Here is a 21842-nt window from a genome sequence, read left to right as displayed (position 1 = left end):
TGAACATGTCCGATGTTAGTGCTAATCTCTGTTATTGGGTTTTCACTTTTCTTCCTTCCCGTAAGAATATAGGCTTTATATTATACATAATGACTGAACCATTATGGGTAGTCTTGGGTTGGCCTATGGGGAAAACAACGCCCAAATTGTGGCCTCCCAAATTAAATTGAATAATTAAATTAGCATTAATTGAAGGGGCCTTTAGAAATCGTGAGATTGTTATCTCAAGTTTTAGATGTTTGCATACAGGCCCCTGCCCCTCGCTTGCCTTTTGAAGGGTTAAATGGAAAAGGGATGTACTGGCTATTATCTACTAAGAATGGGTACACTGAGGCCACACAACGTTACAACCATGGTTACAACCAATGTAATATTGTAACGGTAACAACACCCCCATACTTCCAAATCTTCGAGCGTCTATTATAATTAGCGTGGAAATGGGTGAGGGGGGGGGGGGGGGGGTCGCCTTGAAACTGCCCCCCCTCCCGCTAAAAGAAAAGAAACCCACCGCTTGTTTTGATCACTCAGTCTTGAAGGGAGAGGGGACCTTGAAACAGCTCAACCTCCTTGCTCCATAATTGGTTTTATAGTGCTGGCGAGCGGCCAGGTTGTTGTTTTTTTTTTAAAGCCGAGGACTTTGATTGACACTTCTCGCAGCCAAACAGAACGCAGCTGTGTGAAACGTTCTGTGCTGCTCTATGATTGGCTAGTAGCGAGAAGATGGGCGGGGCTTGTTAATACAATGCTTCAAAATGTTACTGAAGTAGAAGTGCGGAAGATAATAAGATAAGATAAGAAGTACTTTATTGATCTGAAGTTGGGACATTTTTGTGGGAAGTGTTTGCTAAATGTACTTAAAGTATTTAAAGTAAAAGTACACATTATGAACAATGGCTGTTGTGAAAGTATTATATTATAGAACATTCAATTATTCATTGTTTTAATTGCTTAACACAGACACTTAAAGACATTAAATAATATAGATAGATGATTTTAGATTTTCTTTAAATATATATTGGTAATACAGCACAGCATTATGTCATATAAAAATGTCATGTGGTATTATATGTACACAGTAGCTGGTAACTATGAGTTTAAAAATAATTGTAGTGGAGTAAAAAGCAGTATTTTTAAAACAGAGGTCTTTGATTGACACTTCTCGCAGCCAATCAGAACGCAGCTGTGTGAAACGTTCTGTTCTGGTCCCTGATTGGCTGGTATCGACGAGAGGGGCGGGGCTTGTAAAAACAATGCTGTGTTTCATTGCTGAGGAGTTTACGGCCGCGTCAGGGGCTCCCCCCCCTCCACAGTTATCCCCCAGTTTACCTTCGGACGAGCCTGTAATGGACTACTCCACTTCTCCCAGCAAACTGGACGGATTTTAAGAAAGCATTTTTTTTTAGCTCCACATTCACGTAAGCGCTCGTTTTTTTTCTTCCCTGTTTGGTTTCCCCTTTCCTCCTTGAATATCCGAGTTTTGGGTGTTTTTAAAGCACATTTTGAGCTGTAAATGTAAGTGAAAAGGGCGCGGAGGGGTGCTAACGTCATTTTTGATTTTTTAGGAGCTGTTATTGGTGTTAAAATGCTACTTTTGTAAACATTTCCGCCGAAAAAGTTGTCTGTGTGTGCGTTAAAGGTACCGTGAAAAAGTTTGAAACGTGGCTGAATTGCAGCCGTGCTCCTCCGCCGCCGAGCCGCATGGGTCACAGCTGAGGAAGGGTTACCATTTAATTTAACCTCCCCAGTGTATTTCAGAGGGGCTTTTAGACGCAATATTTGTTTCTGGTGGTGCTATTATTCACTCAAAGAGAAATACAGGTTTATTGTTATTTCTAAACCAGCCTATTCTTCAGATCCCGCCCGCCTGCATATCACGAGTCTCCGCTGTTTGCTTGAAGCCTTTGAAGGTTAACTTGTTGTTTTAAACTTAAATTCTCTAATTTCACACCGTTTTAGTGTCTATTCAAAGGTTTTATGTACAGAAAAAGGCACACAATTGTCTCATTGTCTTAGGAAAAAGTCCCAGTAGCTTGTTGTTGTTCTTCTTAAAGTAACTTTTATTCTAGTGTTTTTTTTTTAAATAGAAGATTTAGTGTTATAACCTGGTTTTCTAAACATTTTTTTATCGATATTTAACAGATTCAATACGCCTTGCTTTGGTCGATTTTGATTTTTAACACAAAATAAACTGTCGATTTATCATAAAAAAAACACATTTATATCTTAATAACAGCTTTTAATCTTACACATTTAAGATCCAAAAGGTATTATTTTTTTTTAAACCGAATTGTTTTGGTTTTGATTTATTTCCATGGGCAGCACCCATGTCCAAAAAAAGCGAAGCAGCCCGGACTAAATCGTCCTCTCTGGGCAACAAAACACCGCTCGCCCGCTGATTAATGATGCAGGCTTTTTGCAACCTTATTTATTTTTAACCCGTTTGAAATTTATATTTGATGCGCCCTTTCAGTATTTATGGTGTATTGGTTTACATAGCCTACATTGCTTCGGAAACAGCTGGGTAATCGGAAAAAGGCAGAATAGGTTGTTCAAATTTGACCGTGTGCGTTTCGGCTTGTTTTCATGGCCGGAGAGAGCAGCTGGTCTCCGGCGTCTCCTGGCTGTGTTTCTCCGGGAAGAGCTGCTCCGGATCGGCTCGGTGTAGCGCAGAGGGGGTGGGGTGCTGCTGCCACTCCAACATTAGATCATAATATTGTAGATTTAAGTAAAATATCCATTAAGATCTGCAGTTAAGCTGCACCAGGAGCAACTCGTACGCTTATTCTGTCGATCAGCTTTCTCTACGTTTAGTTTTTGAAGTGGTTTTCCAAACTGCGTCATTGCACATATGGACCGCTTGTACGCTGCAACCAGGAGAAAACCTAAAACAGTTTATTTAACATTATAGATAAAGGAAATGTGTTCTTGTATTTGTTTTTGTAGGTCAGCAGGATGGCTGAAAAGGAGCCCGAATCGCCTGGAAAACTAAAGACATTATAGGCTTTTTTTGGAATAGGGGGCATATCCGAACGGACTATTTTTTTCACAACTTTCCCCACTGTGGATAATGGATGGCAGAGATTTTGGACCCCCCCGATCCGTCCACGGTCCGCCTCCGTTGTTGGCGGGTCTCTCCATGGAGGCTCACCGTCTCGGAGCAGCAGCTGCAGCCGGGAGGATCCCTCCCTCTCCCGGCCATCCACCGCCTCTCCACTCGGGGAAATTCATGCCATCGGCCATTAACCTACATCCACACCACAGTGAGTATATGATGTTTGACTGCTTGTAAATGCCCTGCCTCGAAAAACACATCTATCAGATGATATAACTTGAAATAACGCTGCGCAAAAATGTCCAGCTTGTGCGGTCATCTACTGGAAATGTAACCAGATGTAGATTTCATAAGGAGGTGTGGCTGTTTATAAAGCTGTGGCAAGTTTCTGATGTCAAAGTATTGGATCTGGATCCTAAGCGTTTTTGCATAACATTACCTGACAACCTAACCGATGAGTGTTTTAAAAAAGAAACCCTGCTGCTTGTAAATGTGTCTCGAAAGCACATCCATTAAAATGATCTAAGTTGAAATAACGCAGCACAAAAAAAATCCCTGCACAGCTTGTTTTTAGATTCAGAATACTTTATATGTACTGGAATTGTGTCTTTGGCAAAGTACACCATACTATTCTTACACACAAAAGAGGGGAAATGCATCTTAATGAGTGGCTGTCATAATAGAAGTGCAGAGTGGTTCTTCCACTGGCTTGCGTCCATTAAAATATCAGTTGTATTAAACATAAATAATTGACTACACATTAAAATGAGGGGATTTGGTGGCAGAATGTCCTAAGAAGGATCCTTGAGGCTTGAAAATGGGGCTTAAAGGAGGGATTGTGTGGCCATTGCTCCTCTGGAAATGTAACCAGATGTAGATTTCATAAGGAGGTGTGGCTGTTTATAAAGCTGTGGCAAGTTTTTGGTGCTAAAGTATTGGATTTGGATCCTCAACCTTTTTTGCATTAGGGGAATGTTTACCTGGCAACCCACCGCTGAGTTTATTTGTGGTGTGGGTGTTGTTGCAGCAGTATGCGGGTCAGGGTGCAATGGCCTTGGATTGCATGTGGACCATTACACCGTCATTGCTGTGGGAGCAGATGCAGTGTGTGTGTGGGGGTGGTAAAGTTGCGACCCCCTCTTACCCTGTTAGTGGGAACATTTCCTGGAGTGTTTGTGAGAGGTCAAAATGGCTGTGGTCCACCCTCCTGTTTTTGGAGTAAAAGCCACTCTCATGGAACATTTGGCTTCTGCTTTTTACCTGCGTTTGTCCCTGCTGTTTCTTTAAGTACGCCGGGGGAATCTGAGTGAGAGAGATCAAGTGTGTGCTTGAGTGCGTTGGCTGCAGAAACTCGATTGGTTTTGATGTGTTTGGCCATTAAGATAAGATAAGATTTGACTTTGTTGAGCCCAGCTTGGGAAATGTTTTCATCACAGCAGTATGTTAAAACAAGGCATTGCTTATAAGGTAGGAGTGAAGAAGAGTAGACAATAAACAGAGACTTTAGACTGTCAAATATACACTATGAAGGGCTAATTACAGCTTTCAACATTTAAAATCAGGATATTATTTACCTTAACTGTGCAAGGAATACCATATTAAATGGAAAAGGAACATTGTGAACACTATATAGAGATGGTTTTAAAGACGATGTGTCGCATGATTCAGCTCCTTAAAGCAACCCCTCCATGTGTCTGTTTACATTATGTAGGGTGTGTGTGTGTGTGTGTGTGTGCGCGTGTGTGTGCTCTTCAGTCAATGGATCATCTGTAAATGTTATTGCCCGCTGAGCTTCCTTTTTCCCCTTCACTGCCACGCACAGCGATGTCTGCTCTTGCTATCAGTAATGGAAGCCTGAAATAACACCGTGCCAAAAAAATAATATGCGGATGCAAATCTTGAATGTTTGCATATGGTTTTGTGGTCAGTCAAAGGGAAAGTCAGAGCACTGTAATCTAGGTTCAAACCATATGTTGTGTGTGTGTGAGAGAAACTAGTTCTGCTGGAAAGTCTGACCAAATGCTCATTGAGTTTTTACATTCAGTGGTGTAAAGTTACTAAGTAGGTTTACTCACGTACTGTAAGTAACATTTAGAGGGGCTTTACTTCAATTCTTTGTACTTCAGTAAACCGTTCCCTTTACTTTATTCATGTTATACCTTTAGTTACTTTGCAGATTTGGATTAAAGATATTACATACAATCTGCATTTAAATAAGATTTAGTTACACCTGGATTACATTCACAAGCTACCCTGCAGTATACTTACTTGTAACAGAGTATTCTTACACTCTGGTACTTCTACCTTTTACTTAAGTACAAGATCTGAGTAGTTCTTCCACCTCTGCTTAATGATCCAGATACTATAACGGATCCTCTGTTAAACGCAGAGATATTCCAGTTTAGTTGTGTTCCCCCCCCCCGTCCTCCTTATCCTGCTGTAGCGTGGGTTCAATGCAGCACTTGTCACTTTTGGAGCGTCCTATGGTAAGGAGAAGCTGTGCTCCCGGGGCCGGGCTCTGATGAAGCGTTAATTTGACACACCGGCAGAGCCCACACACACTCACCTCGCACATGAAAAAGGCTGTCAGAGATTAAATCAACTCGCAGCGGGGAGCGGTGGCATGATTGATGGATGCGTAACGGCAAAGATGTGCCAGTTTTCAGCAGCTAGGAGGTGAACAGATTTCGGTGGATAGGTTTGTGGATTTTCTGTAAGCAAACGATTCCTGCTGAACGTCTTGGTAGCAGTGTGTGTCTCAGTGCTTCACTCCCCCTCCTGTGGCTCTGAAACGAGCTGAAAATGACTTGCGGTGTTCGGTTTTGCTCATGTGTAACAACTTGATGTGAAGCCAAAGGGGGGGGAGTTATTGAAGTGGAATTGACCCAAACCGCCTTTCCAGCCCAGATTGGTCGCTATAACACTCCTCTTTTCAAACGGGATGCATTTGATTCTGCCCACACACTGACCTTCTCACTCTCGGACTGTAATCTCCCACAGCCTCCACCCACTGAAGGGCTCCCACCGTACGATGCAGGTCATTTAGCTTTATGGCTCTCCTCAAAATCCAATCCCCACACATTACATTAACCAATTGAGATCTCAGTCCCATGCTTATAATAACCCCGTACGGCCCTGCAATATGATAATTACCCGCTAATTGCAAATGTTCGCTATGTTCCCGTTTTATTTGCAATAAACAGCGGGTCTCAGGGATCCAGCGTGCAAACAGAGAAGCTGCAACTCTTTTTGGTTTACATCATATAGGTGTCATTTATACTGGGGACGTGTCCTCACTACTTAGGGAAATAGCCAATTTCTTCCCTTCCACACAAAAGGTTCTGAAAATAGCGTGCACAAAGATTTTAACACTTGTTTTAATTGCCAAAGAGAACATCTCAAGAACTTTTCACACCTGGTGGGTGTATTTCTTGGGAGCCAAGTGGTGCAACTTGGACATATGACATATTTTAATACCAGAAAACTTTGAATAGAGAATAGTAAAGCTATTGTTATTCGCGCTTTGCAGCAGCGTAGCATAGTTACTGCGCTAGGTGTCAAAAGAAAGCTGAAAAGAATTCCTCCTTAGCCTGCTGAGTCTAAAATGTCACACAAAAGGGATGCTGCTAACAAATAGCTAGCCTTCTTTACTAGTATATTGCTAACGCCCATGGTTTACATGTGTTTCAGGGAATTCAAGTCATTGTTGTTTTTGGCTGACCTCCTGATTGCAGGGTTGGCTGCTTCTAGCTGTGCCAACACCCCCCCTTATTTCCCAGGAGTCTCCATTATTTTTCTGTTACTTCTAATGGGATTTCCACCTGACTTAACAGTGTCTTCTCTATTTCCACATCTTAAAGGGTGTGTGTGTGTGTGTGTGTGTTGGTATTCAATGCCTGGTGAGACTGCAGGGTTTGTTAACATTTGTGTTCACTCTATAAATACATCCTTTTCCATGAGCAGCACTGCAGCACCTATCCCTGTTCATTCACACCGGTGTTTATGTAAACAAGATGAGGTCTGAGTCACTGTTTATAGACGTAGACGTGCTGTAAATGGTCCTCTGTCCGGAGGAGGTTTGCCCAGCTTCCTCCACCAGCAGATTGAGGCCATCTGTCCTCCCTCTGGCACCCGAGAGCAGCAGAGGTGGGACCCGCTGAAATGTGACGGGGCCCGAGAGACTCTACTAGTACTGTTACATAGACCTTTCACAATTGGTGATCTATAGAAGACTAATCACTTCACTAATGTAATCATCTTTAGAGCAAACATGGCAGTTTCAGCCTCTTGTCCTGCTTTTCTTTGTTTGTAGCAATATCTTTACGTTTTTTACTGTTCTTGAGAAATTCAGATTTTTTGATAACACTGAATCATTAATCTAGACGGAAGATAAGATGCAGGTTAATCAATAATGAAAACAATGATTGCAGCCAGTATGTTAAAGGTTGCTTCTTATTGCACTGTGAAGGGCGTGTAGTGTGCTATGGATCAAGATTATGCACACAGTGTAACATGTGACGAGAATATCTGATTTCTCTCCATTTAAGCAACAACAAGAGCCACGTCTGCTCTGATTGGTTAGCTGGCTGGCTCCGTTGTGATTGGTCAACCACTTAGAGATGTCCCGCCCCTTAGCCTATCACGTACAATGTGTGGGAGTGCTAGCCAATAGAAGCGTGTGTAGAGAAGAGTGTGGGGGAGAGAAACTACCTCTGTAGGGCACTTTGGGATTGTAGCCTTTGCAGGCCATTTACATGCACAAAAATATAATAGGGCCTTTTTTTTAAGACTTAAAAGTGCAAAAAGAAATAGAAATAAAATGGGTCGAGTAGTAAAAGTAAATGCAGACGGTTTAGACTAATGAATTGTAATGGATTATACTTTTTTCCCCGCCAAATATCCAGTGATTTTGGCCAGTATTGGATCAGCTGATTTAACAACAACTGCTTTGGGAAACATAGCCGTCCTTGTGCACAAGAAGCTTTTTCCCCAGGTGTTGTGAATGGTAGAAACTGTAGAAGCATGAATAAACTGGGTGTAGTTTGACTCTCTGTTGTGTTAAATCAACCGGCCATTGTTGTAGAGATAATTACCTCAACTGTACGCACCGCGCCACACAGGAACAGATGCAGGTTGAATGGGGAAAGAAAGGTTGATGAGGGCGGCGTCCCTCATCTGGGAAGACTTAAGGAATAACACGTTTGAACCAGCAACTGTTCAGCTCTTTTGTCTCTCTCACACACACACACATCTTTTTAGTGTTCATTTGGGAGCAGCAGAAGATAGGAGTGAGACGCGGAGGCAAATGTAGGTGTTGTGCCGAGAAGGGAAGTCAATAAATGAAGATGAAGACAGCTCAAGACAAATGGAGAAGGAGAACTAAGTGGGCACAATCCCTAAGGTGGATAGAAAGCAGTTTTCTTTCCCAGGGATAAGAGCTGAGTGTGTGTGTGTCTGTGAGTGTGTGTGTGTCTGTGAGTGTGTGTAGATGAGAGGATTGAGTTCTTGTGTATGAGAATGGGAGCATGTGATTGTGCTTAGTGCAGTTAGAGCCAGGGTTTCCCCCTGAGACACTCTGCAGAGGGAAGAGATTTATCCTGACCACAACAACACACTCCTACACGGCTAGATAAATGTGGTAGCCCTTCAAATTTCAGTCTTACACACACACACACACACACACACACACACACACACACACACACACACACACTTCTGCGCGAGTGTAAGCATAATTCATGAAGCTCTCGGGGCAGGGCAGCGTTGTCTTGGCCTTTAACAATTTGTCTTCCACGCCACTTTGCTAGTATGCCTGCGTGTGTTAAAATGAATGTGGGGAGTGTGTGTTTATACGTATTCAACACACAGACCCCTTAGTGTGTGTGTTTGAGAAGATGTGGCTCGGACACGTCCCCTCTCAGATTAATTGAATCCTTCAGGAGAGAAAACAGGCCCCTTAAGAGAGAGCACAAGGCACCGCTGCCCCGCTACAATAAACCTGTCGGAGGTAGACAAACGACACACACACACACATGCATATGACGCACACACAGCTGTCAAATGCAGGAGTGATAGGCCAGTGTGTGTGTGTGTGTGAGGAAAACAAGCGTGTCGTGGCATGTCGAAATACTCGAAGCATTAGCTAAGTCGTTCACTCTGCCAGAAACCCTCCCTTTAAGTCAAACAACAGCCTCCGACACACAAAGGACACACACACACACACACACACACACACACACACACACACACTGCGTTCTGTGTCAGTATCTGTCCCATTACATAAGCTTTATAATATTCCTCCCGGGCATAACACATAGTTAGGATTTTAAAATGTGCAGCGACATGTTGGAGACACTCGGAACAGGTTTGAAATGTGAGGGGGAACTCTAATTTGACAGTTTTATGTGATGTGTGCGTTAGTCAGTTGATCAACCTGACCGTTTTCACACCTGCCATTTTTGTTGTTGAAAGAACTCCAAGGATATTCCAATACAGTGGTAGCGTCTACATTTGAGTAAATGCAGCTCTGAGGTTACTGATGTTTTCAATGTGCGCTGACATCCCAGGAAGAGTCTTGATTCATGGATTTCGGCCCAAAGAATATATATTTTTAATATGTTGATTCTGAATGGGTTAAATTCTTTAAATCTCGTATTTGCGTACTCTGCGCAACTATCTAACTTGGGCTGTCCCGAATACCATTTTTCGGGCTCCGGATATTCGGGAGTAATTGGCAGCGAATATTCGGCCCGCGTGGGGGGGGGTGGTAATCAGCAGCGAACCGCTTCAATACGTGTATTTCAGTTTTATTCACGGCATTCATTTCGTTATTCTACAGTATTGTTGTTTTATTTGTTAATGTAACCCAATTTGTGTTCTTTCCAATTGAAAAGGATATTGAATTGTGTTTGTTACTTTCGTTGCAGTTGTATATGTCTTGAGTGTAATTTGGCTTGGCTATTTTGTATGAACATGCTTTTATTTTGAAGGAGAGTTAGCACTGTTGACAGGAAGTTGTTGCTATGGAAACAACGTGATGGAGATTAACGGAGAAAAAGTCATATCTACATATAAAGACGGAGAAAGTAAACGATAACGTTTATGGTTAAGTGTTAGCATCCCCCGAGAGGCACAAGCTCTTAGGTAGAAATTGGATTTTTCAATAAATTCAATTTGGCAGCCGCAGTGCAGCGCGAAAAAACGAATAACGAAATTGAAACCCGAATAGTACTCCAACGAATATTCGGATATTCGGGTACAGCCCTGTATCTAACAGTAACACTTATTTTTTTTTAGATAACATGAAGAATTACACTTTTATCACAAGTCAAAGTCGGGGTTTTTGGAAAAAATAAGGAAGACGGGTCTGTTTATTGTATGCATTGTTTTAGATACTCAACTTGTTATGAAACCGTAGACCACAAAGAGTTGACTGTGCTCCTTTGGGTCTCTGGGAACACGTTGGGATAAATGTTGACATAGATTAAGTCATTACTTCCCAAAGAATATATTTAGTATAATAAGGAAAAATCTTAAGTTTTAAAATCTGGTAAAGGGCACCGTTAAAAAAAAAAAGGAACCTTGTTTTTTCACTACTTGCATAACTTTGATATTCAACTTGTTATGAGTTCAAGATTTAGAAAACTTGATTGCGCTCCATGTAAAAATGCTAAAATGTTCTCATACTAGCCAATATTTAATCTTCAGGCACATGTTGGGGTTTTTAGTTTTTTCATAAATATATGGGAAATGTCATCGTTCTAAAAGCTTTGAATGATTTTGAACATTACTTAAGATCTGTGGTTCGTCCAGCCCAGAGAACTGATCCAACAAAGGAGACGTTAGTTGAGGGGCACACATTGGTTTACCCCACTCGTATCCCTGAGAAATGTCCTGTTAACATGCATCACATATTTTAAAATAAATTCTTGTCAGTCAGCAGCACAGTTGTTTTGTCTCTTAACGCCTCTTAGGTTTATGATGAACATTAAACCCGAAGACGACCAACCTTGAGCTCCAAGTGCACATGGAGCCACCATTTGCTCCTGAATGTATGGGCATGTGTGTGTCTCACTGCAACTGTGCATGCCATTCTGTCTGAGTGTGACAATGCATGCTTGTGTGTGTATGTGTGTGTGTATGTTCTGCGCCTGTTGCGAGCGTGTTTTCCATTTGCTGGTATAGAAGAGTGTGTCAAAATAACACCTGCCGTCTTCACAGGAGATTTCTGAGCAACAGCACGGCACAGCGAGACTCAAACACACGAGAGGTGTGTTTCTATTCAAATGATCGCATTCGTTAAACATGAGAATGGTGCAAAAAGAGAAAGTATGTTAACTTTGTATTTTCTATCGTTGAGTTGAATACATTGCACTTTTTGTAGCAGACTGTTTCGTTGAATTTAAGTGAGAGATCTCCATTTAGCTGCTTTAGTTTTAGGTTCCTGTTTTTCACTCGCTTGGTTATTTAAGTGGAAAGGAGGTCTGTGCTCGGAAATGAGTTTACATTGTTTTAGTTAATGGTTCCGCTTAATTCAAAAATACACACACCACAGATAATAAATGATAAACAGTGAAGGAGGGGCAACAGCAGGGGGTCCGCGGGGTCTTAAAAAGTATTAAAGTTGATCAATTTAGCGAAAATTAAGGCTATTAAAAAGTATTAAACGGCATTTTCCAAGGCATCACATTTTGTAGCTTGTTTTCAATAAGTCTATAAATTGTCCAAAGAGGTTGTATTCTACAGTCTGCCTGAATGTAATCATGGCGTAGGTGTGTAGTGTGATTCTGTGTCGTTTATTGATGGCATCCCCTTTTTTTTTTTTTTCTTAAACTGTGGGTTTTCTCCAGAAGTGTTTCCTTGTACGATGTGAGGGTCTAAGGACAGAGGGTCTAAGGATAGAGGGTCTAAGGACAGAGGGTCTAAGGACAGAGGGTGTCGTTTTTCTCATACTGATATTCTGAACAATCTGTGCTGTTGTATTTGCTGTAAAGTGTCTCTACTGTAGGCTATTTTTATTATATGTACAGCACTTTGGCTCGACCAAAAATCGCTTATAAATGTGCTATATAAATAAAACTTGATTTGATTTGATCCCGTTGGGTTTGACGTCATCTGAACAGGACGTCGCACGCTCACTGCTTGATAGCGCGAAGCTCCGTTTACGCCGGTTGCTAAACAACATCGTTATGGGGAAATGCAAGTCTGCGTCCAAATGGTTGGAAGATACGGAGGAAGGACAATCAATACTGTGTATAGTCAATGTGAGGTAAAGTGTGTCGCCAAGGTAACCGGTTAGAACTCGAAGTGACGATGAGGTCTTAAAATGTATGGAAAGGGTCTTAAAAAAGGTCTTCAAAGGAATTACATCTGACTTCAGGATTCCTGCATATAGCCTGAACAAATTGGGATCATTTCAAATCTCCACCTAAATAATGTAAAAAATCACATTGTCATATAAAACACAAGATCAATGTACAAACAATTTCTTAAATTCAATAAAAGTGGCAAGAGTTAGCATTTTAGCACAGACTGGTTCTCTTGTGTCAAACTCAATGGTTAGTTAAATGTGTGTTTGGTTAGAAGCCTGAAATAAGGTCTGGGGTTTAACACAAGCATAAGATACTACATTACATGTGTACTTCTTGAGATTGCATTTACGTATTAAATATCATAATGTGGTGTTAATATGTGGAGATGATCCTGCTGAAGAAAACTGTATGTATCATAAACTTGTGTTTGCCACAGATATTATTTTCTGCAATAGTCCAAAAAGCCAATGGCAAAATCCCATATCTTTCTAAAGTCGAGTAATCGCTGCAATGCTAACTTTCAGGTTGGCCTATAAAAATACATCACGTTATAGGTGACATTGTCTGCTGTAAAAGGGTTATAATAAAGTCCAGGAGGATGCTCCCAAGGCTGGTAATTACTGACCATTATAGACTCCATGCTCTATACTTATTTACACCATATAACAGACTGTGACACGACTTGTTTCCATTCAACTTCTGCCTTTACATCTTCCCAACATGTCTAACTTGTTCCTGAACTTTAAACCAGTTGCCCCTGTTAGTAACAAGCAACACATGTACCTGTGTTCCAGCTAATTGTGACATAACCTTCCTTGGCATAGTCCAGATTCAAAACTCCAAATGTTAACTGCTAACTTCTGTAACTAAATAATAATGATAATAACAAGATAAGCAATTTAAGTGCTAGATTTTGAATGATGTGGAAAGCCCACTTAGAAAAGGGTCAGAGGATTGAAACACGTTAACTGAAACGTTTTGGATCATTTGGTTACATTAGCAAAATATTTGTATACCCAGAAACTACTAAAGAAATAGGTTTCTGCACCACTTGTGTGATTACATCAATGGCATGCAGCTATATGTGGCACGGGCGGCAAGACGGGTTGTTTTCTAACGTTAACTTGTTGCAATATTGTTTTCCTTACCAAATGTAGACATGTCGTAACCAGAAGTTGAGAAACTGAGCTCACAAACCACCGTTTCCTCTAAATAACTCGTTAGGCAGGACAAACAGACAAACAGACTTGTTTATGGAATCAACAACACACACACTTCTTAAACCACTGAACCCACACACCCCTCCGTCATAAAGACAGATACGAGTTTCCAGACATGATTGCGAAACCCACTGTGTGTGTGTGTGTGTGTGTGTGTGTGTGTGTGTGTGTGTGTGTGTGTGTGTGTGTGTGTGTGTGTGTGTGTGTGTGTGTGTGTGTGTGTGTGTGTGTGTGTGTGTGTGTGTGTGTGTGTGTGTGTGTGTGTGTGTGTGTGTGTGTGTGTGTGTGTGTGTGTGTGTGTGTGTGTGTGTGTGTGTGTGTGTGTGTGTGTGTGTGTGTGTGTGTGTGTGTGTGTGTGTGTGTGTGTGTGTGTGTGTGTGTGTGTGTGTGTGTGTGTGTGTGTGTGTGTGTGTGTGTGTGTGTGTGTGGAGGCGGACAGCGGGGCACAGTTTTATTGGTTGAATGTTTTTCTTGCAGGAAATAAAAACCAGAGAGATTCCGCCTCCAGCTAACCCTGCTCTGAGGACCACTGATGGATAACCGATGGGTTCACAGAGTGTGTGTGTGTGTACGCGATTCTGCTGTGTGTGTGTTTGTGACTGACATTTATACCCATGATTTCTCTCTTGTATTTTTAAGGCTTACAGTACATGATCCAGTATTGTTGTTTTTGGATGTTTCAGTGCATCTTGGATTGATCTCTTGTGATTTTCCCCGTGTGTGTGAGATTTTTCCTTCCGTATCTCCGCTTTGATCTGGAGATATGTTTCTTACAGGAATCTGAAAATGGAGACGTGTTTGGGAGTCATAGATCGTGTTTCGTGGCAACTTGTTTATCCCAATATGGCAAACTAACTGTCTTGTGAAGTGGGAGCCAAAGTGTGTGTGTGTGTTGGGTGAGAAAGCGGGCACAGAGTTGTGAGGAAGGAAGGAAGGAAAGGGCTGAGAGAAAAGAGGGGACGTAATGAAAGAGTAACTCCAAAAACATTTAAAGAAACATTTCCCTCTCAGCTACCATTTAGATGTTGTTTCTGGAACGATGAGAGCAAATGTTTTCCTTTGTGCTCCCCGCCCTCCTCTTCCTCCCTCACACGTCCCATGAAGGGAATTTGGGATTGTATTTTTTCCCCGAGCACTGGCATGAAGCGTAACTGTGTGTGTGTGTGTGTGTGTGTGTGTGTGTGTGTGTGTGTGTGTGTGTGTGTGTGTGTGTGTGTGTGTGTGTGTGTGTGTGTGTGTGTGTGTGTGTGTGTGTGTGTGTGTGTGTGTGTGTGTGTGTGTGTGTGTGTGTGTGTGTGTGTGTGTGTGTGTGTGTGTGTGTGTGTGTGTGTGTGTGTGTGTGTGTGTGTGTGTGTGTGTGTGTGTGGTGTGTGTGTGTGTGTGTGTGTGTGTGTGTGTGTGTGTGTGTGTGTGTGTGTGTGTGTGTGTGTGTGTGTGTGTGTGTGTGTGTGTGTGTGTGTGTGTGTGTGTTTACTCTTTGCACACATGGGTAAAGGGCCTGTAGGCGGCTGTGAATCTGAGATTGATCCATACTCTAGTGGGGCATCAACCAAAGTGTGTGTGTGTATGTGTGTGTTGTATGTGTGTGTGTGTGTGGCGCCTAAAGGATTTAAAAGCTGCCGACATGCTACCAAGGCTTTAGCATCCTTGACAGTAGGGCTGCACAGTTTATCAAAAATGTTATATCGAAATTGCAACAAGGCCAATGGAATATTCAAATAGCAGGAAGCTGAATATTTGTTACAATTGAATTTAATGAAGTATTTTGGGTCTGCTGAGATATACTGGCTTACAAATCTTATCCTCCATACTTGTTAAAGAGGCCATATCGTGCTTTTCTTGGGGTTTCCCTGTCCCGTAGTTATATAGGTTTTTAGTACATGCTAATGTTCTAGAAAGGCTAAAATCTCAAAGTTCCCTCCAGAGGAAGTTTCCCAAATCTTGCAGCCCTACTTGAGACGTGTGAACGTGTTCTTAGTGTTCATCGATGGGGGATATGTTGCTTTTTCTGCCTCACACACACCTGGTAACAATTAGAAATGAGATTTTAAGTGATTATAATGAGTTAGAACAACACTGTTGGCACGTATCCTGTCACACACACATGGAGGGGATGGTGGTGGGGAAAATGGGTTCAATAACTCCCATTACCCAATTATAAATAAAAGTCATGACGGGTTTGGTCATGATGAAACCTAGAGCCACGTTATGTATGACTTATGACGAGCATAAAATAATAATGTGTTTTTAACCCAGCAGAATTAAATATATACTAGTTGTCGCTTTTTATGAGAAACCATCACTAAAATGACTTTTGATGAGATTAACATTTTTATCTTTGAGACAGTATTTATTTTAATGTTAAGAAACAATATTCAGTAGAAGTCAAGTTAATAGCCATATCAAATAGGTTAAAATGTGTTTATTACAAATGCTACAGTTTTGAATTAGTATGAATTATAATGAATGTATTATAATGCGAGAGAGAGCCTTGGCTGAGGTCCATGCTTTTCCACTTTATCTATACCATCACCAACAGCATCACTGTTTGCTCTGTATCACATCTCTATGAACTCACCAAACCTCTCCTGCTGCACCAGTGTTTGCTGTAACATTAAACCTCACTGACTTTTGTCACCAGTAGCAACAGGTTTCCACAAAAGACGTCTAATCCTTTCAGTTTAAAGTCACCAAATAATGAGATGCATGGTTCTCCTTTTACAGCGACGATGCCAAAAACAGATGAGACCGGACAAAGTAGTGAAATCACTTCAGTGTGTGAATAAGTCTCCGCTCTGATGAATAATAGATTGTATTATTAGACAAAACACACCGTAAGTTTTCTGTTTTTGCTGCCTCAGCGTTCCACAAGACAGAGGAGGGGGGGTGTGTGTGTGTTTTCCTGCAGAGTTAATGTACTGAGACTAACTGAAGGTTAATCACTGTGTGTGTGTGTGTGTTTGCATATTCCCAGTAATTGGCGTGATTGTGTGGTTTCTTATGCATGTGATTTTGTGTGTGTGTGTGTGTTTGAAGCTCCTGCAGTGTCTCTGACTCAAAGGGCATTCGCTCCAAACCCACACAAAACTGACACACATGTCAGTGATCATACAGCGATGAATACATCTTGTAAGCTAGGAGTGTGAAAACATCTACCTTCACTGCATTTTTAAGAAACACACTGCATTTCTCCTGCGTGTGTGCGTGTGTGTGTGTGTGTGATTCATTTGAAAACTGCATTTGCTATTGATTTGAAAGTGTGTGTGTCGGTGTGTGTGCGCATAGGCGCTGACGGACCGTGGTTTTAATGTACTGATTTAGATGCAGTGGAGCACAGCATGTCCCACAGATTCCCACAGGACACACACACACACACACACACACACACACACACACACACACACACACACACACACACACACACACACACTCAGCCCCTTCCCCCTTCCCCATATACAGATGGCACCCTTTCCCCTACACACATGGTTAGTTTTATCAGGGTAATGGCTATGCAGTGCGTTCAGTAATGGGTGAAGGGTGTGTGTGTGTGTGTGTGTGGGGGGGGAGATAAACATGAAACCTTTTCCATCTCTCCGGACGGACGTTGTGATTGGAGGACGGTTCAAAGGTTCAAAGTTTATTAATGGTCACACGTGCAGGCGGGTGGAGCGGTCTAATAAAATAACAATCGATAGCGGCATCATGCTGAGATGTTTCACGAGGATTTGTCCTGTCGATGTTAATGGGGACGTCACTGTGTATGTGTACACACACCATCGGAATGAAAGGGTGTGTGTGTGCTTGTGTTGAAGCCAGCACTTTAGTGTTATCTTAGTCAAAGAAAACTAAGTGTTTTGGTCTAAATCAATGAAAACTGTTTTAGTCTTCAGATTGTATTGAACATTTGAGTCTAGCCAAAATATCCACCTTGGTTTTTCTACAAGCCATGCTGTCGATGTTGTAAACTTTATTAAGTAAAACAACTTCATTGCTGCTTTTAATAAAATAAAAAAACATTATAATTCTTTGTATCCTTTCTTTTCACAACTAAAGTCAACAGAGAATTTTTGTTCTTATCGAAATGTAAGTATTTTCCGTTGACATTATTGCATGTTGATATAGTCACTTTGTGTGTTTAATGATGTCAGTTTCGTCTCGCCATCATTTCCTCTTAGTCATGGGGAAAAAACCTTGTTAACGAACCTATTCAGTCATCGTTTTCTTGACTCATTGACATCAATAAAGTCTGCTGTACAGGCCGCAGCAGTCAGAGTAAATATTAGATTTGGACGTTGGTGTCCTGCTGGGCAAACAAGGTCTCATTCACGCAGGGATGGAATATCTGTGGATCACAAACGAGAAACAGTTTGAAGATACGTGCTGCTGAATAACTGTTAAAAAATGTTTTATGTTTGGATTTTTGCTCGAGGTTGACTTGATCTGAAACCATTACCTAATCTTAACAATCAGCTGGGAGAAAACAGCTATAACAGATAATGGTTTAAAAGTCATTTTTCACATTCTCTGGTTTGTGTTTCTGTAATGGAGGATTTGGTGCTTCCATCATCTTTGCTTGTAGGAGCCAAAATGCTGCGGTAGTCTGTGTTTATACTTATATTATCTTCATTATTTGTTAACACCACACACACTTGTAATTGGTTGTTTCCGGGGATTGTCACATGGTGTGGTTAATGGTATTTAGGACATGTGGAGGTTTGGTAGCATGACAATGGAGTGCCGCAGCGACGCGTCCTAAAACCCGTAAAGTAAGTTTGCATTTTTACCACTTCCGGTTCCTTCGAGAAAAAGCAAAGCAATTTCTCCATAGTTTAGGAAAATAGCTGGAAATAAGGTCTGTGGTTGAAACACATTGAAGAGACGGATCACGTTTTGTTCTACGACATTAAACACATCAGCAGTGACCCCACTGGTGATTTCTGAAGAGTTGACGTGTCTGAAAAACGATGGTTGTTACCAAGTGGCTGAATAGGACTACAGAAGTTGTGGAGGCCGTTTTACGTCATGACACCGAACACGTAAACACTCCTCTAAGTTTGTTTGCCCTGTTCTGCCTGAAAGCAAGTACCCTGCCTCCTGCAAACTGTTCAAACAAACACTTCAACTTGTTCCATTTACAATCTGTATGTTTGAATATGGATCTTAAGTTGGCGTGACGTTGAAGCAGCGACCCTGCTGTCCTTCCTTTATAGCAGGGGTGCCCAACCTTTTTTGAACTGAGAGCTACTTTTAAAGTTGCCAGTCTGCCGAGATCTACCAGTCCAAATAGAGAGGCGTAGCCATTACTGACAGCCTCCTACCAGGTAAATACACACTTCTACTTGTATAAAACTGACCTTTGTACGATGAATACTTCATAAAATACTGCAGATCCTTTATCTTACCTCTTTCTAATCTACACACATACAAGTATTTAACTGAAGTTACACAACAGTGTTGTTGATACAGAGTTGGAGTTTATTCACACGTCACTACAGTGGGTGATGTTTTCAAGAAACATTGAACAGTGCTGCCACATATGACTCAGGGAAAAAAGAAAAGACTCTTTCTTTGCCATTATATAAAAATAGTGTTGCTACAAAAGTATAAATTAGGCTTACTAATAAGACAACTCAGATCTGAAGCTACACAGGAATCTGCTGCCAAAGTGCAATAAAAAGGACAAAATTAATAGAATCAAACCCTTTTTTGTTGCATTTTAGTAGATTAAAAAAAGAAATGCCTTTAAAATAGGATGCAAGCAACACTAGTTTCTTAACCTGAATTGATAATAGACTATAATCAATTTAAACAGAACAGATCTTAATGTTTGCATTCTTATACCATTTTGTACAATAATTATAATGAATAAGTTCAAACAAACTCAAACTTACAGCTGATTAATAACGGTATCTAACTTGAGTTTTTATCATATCAAAAACCTGTTGAAATGCTTCTGTTATTTTATTACGCATCGGCAGCCTCCAGGAATGCTTCTTTCACAACTTCGCCGTCTTTGAAAGACTTCATGTGTTTCGCAAGAACGTGACTGACACGATAAGATGCTCTGGTAGCAGCCTTGCTCTTGTTGTTGGGCCTGGTGAAAATGGACTGCTGTGCATTTAGCTGTCCTTTCAGGCCCCTCCCCTTTTGGAGCGTAGGGCAGAATTAGGAGGGAATTCCGTCTCGTAGCGTTTGTGCACTGTTTTGAAATGCCGCTCCTAAATTACCCTTCTTCGATAAAGCCACGCTCGCATTGCAGATGAGACAGATGGACTTTGAATTGGAATAGATACAAAAATAATCATCCTCCCACTCGGAGTGAAAATTATATATGTTTTGCTTCTGCCGTAATTGCGGTCTTGTGTGTGCGGACTGTCACTCCTGTTGACACGGACAACGTTAGCGAACTAGTGCCCACTGCTCAACAGCCACGCCCCGACACATGGGGTCACGCCGGCCAATCACAAAGCTTTGATGCGTTCAAGTGCATTATTCTGCCACAGGAAGATTATGTTACAGGACATTAACGATAAAACAGAATATTGTTGTTCTATTTTTAGACACATCTCGCGATCGACTGGGAATCTCCCCGCGATCGACTGGTTGGGCACCCCTGCTTTATAGCATAACGTTAGCATTTTGCTTCTTGCGACTAGATTTCTGATTAGAAAATTATAAAAGTAGGATAGACATGTGGAGATTATCCGCTGAACAAAACGTGATCCGTCTCTTAAATGTGTTTCAACCACAGACCTTATTTCCAGCTATTTTCCAAAATCCTATGGAGAGATTGCATTGGTTTTTGTCGAAGGAAACGGAAGGAGTTTACTTCCTGGTTTTAGGACGCGTCACTGCGGTTCTCTATAGGGGTTAGCTTAGCTCTGATATATTTTGTTGACCGTATGATTCTGTTTTTATCGTTTCGATTTACAATATTAAATATCCTTAAAACGTCGAGTTCAGTACAGACTTCATTATTTATACGATGAGCGAAGTTTAGCCTCAGAGCGGCCGTATTGAATGGGAATAAAGCCACGTTGTTATTCTTCAGTGCTGTTTTGAGACTGACTGGCGGTCTTCTCTCTCTTTTCTCAGGCGATGCCTACTCTGCAGGCTCCAGTCCCTTCCTGTCTGGTTACCACGGCCCCTCCCACCTGACCTCTGACCCCGGGTACAGACCGGCCAATCCCAGCAGTCTGCAGATGGCTCAGCTCTGGGCATCACAAGCTCACGAAGGTAAATCACAAGAGACGCACCGATTGGTTATTTATCAGCTGATTAGGGGTGCAACAACTAATCGACTTAATCGATTAAAATCGATTACCAAATTAGTTGCCAACTAATTCAGTCGTCGATTCGTTGGTGACGTCATCACATGTGTTTTACGCGCCGTTAAGCTCCAACGTTATTGGTCTTTTTATCGGTACTGGAGACATTTAAAAAATATGTCATGTATTATTGGTACAAAAACATTATCTCGCAGTCTTAGTGTCGCCAACTCGTTTCTAACATGCAAAAAGACAAACAAATGCATCTATGATGTATTTTCGATCAGACGAGATCTCTCTCCCCGTCTGTGTGCGAGGGGGCGGGGCAGTTTACACACACGCAGCTGCTACATGCAGCGGAGCACACTGCGGAGATGGCGGAGAGAACGCGCTCCGAGGTGATTACACTTTACCCGTCTCGATGTGGAGAATGCTCGTTGCCAAAAGTGCAATAAGTGTTTAGCATGTAAGCACGAGCAATTTGTCTAAACATTTATCAAAAGTGCTCCACATCCAGACGGAGGAATGCACCGTTCCACTGTCTTTCTAGCAGCTCTGTAGCCCCATCCACGAGTAACGTTTCCACGTCAGGTGTTATGTATGCTAGCAGCAACACACAGAGTTAACTACATGATGCAAACATGGGTTAATGATTAGAGGAAACTGAGTTATTTAGTTTGTTAACATGTCAGCTATTCTGTTTACAGTCTGTCATCAGATTATTTAATACGATTTGTTAAAGGCTCAGGGCAATCTCGATGACAAAGGTCAATGTTCCCCCCCCCCTGTGAGCCAGCCGCGAGCATGGTCGCCGCGTCTTTATTACGTCATCACAACAACACGTTAGGTTACCAACGTAAACCTGTTCTGACATTCGGTGATATTTTTTCGGTGCTAAAATACTCGTTACCAAAAGTGCAATAAGTGTTTAGCATGTAAGGGCGGTAACACGAGCAATTTGTCTAAACATTTAGCAAAAGTGCTCCACATC

At 41.7% G+C, this 21842-nt stretch overlaps 1 protein-coding gene across 1 annotated transcript in view; it reads left to right on the top strand.

Moving 5' to 3' along the window:
• Positions 1-3067: 3067 nt before the first annotated feature.
• tnrc18 (trinucleotide repeat containing 18) overlaps positions 3068-21842 on the top strand; it is a 77460-nt gene continuing 58685 nt past the window's right edge. The window contains 2 exon segments of the mRNA XM_034198800.1: positions 3068-3260; positions 20679-20819. Of these exon segments, the coding sequence (XP_034054691.1) occupies positions 3068-3260; positions 20679-20819 (334 nt within the window).

Source organism: Gymnodraco acuticeps, unplaced genomic scaffold (assembly GCF_902827175.1).
Source record: "Gymnodraco acuticeps unplaced genomic scaffold, fGymAcu1.1, whole genome shotgun sequence".
NCBI lineage: Eukaryota > Metazoa > Chordata > Actinopteri > Perciformes > Bathydraconidae > Gymnodraco > Gymnodraco acuticeps.
This window is presented reverse-complemented; position numbering and strand designations above follow the sequence as displayed.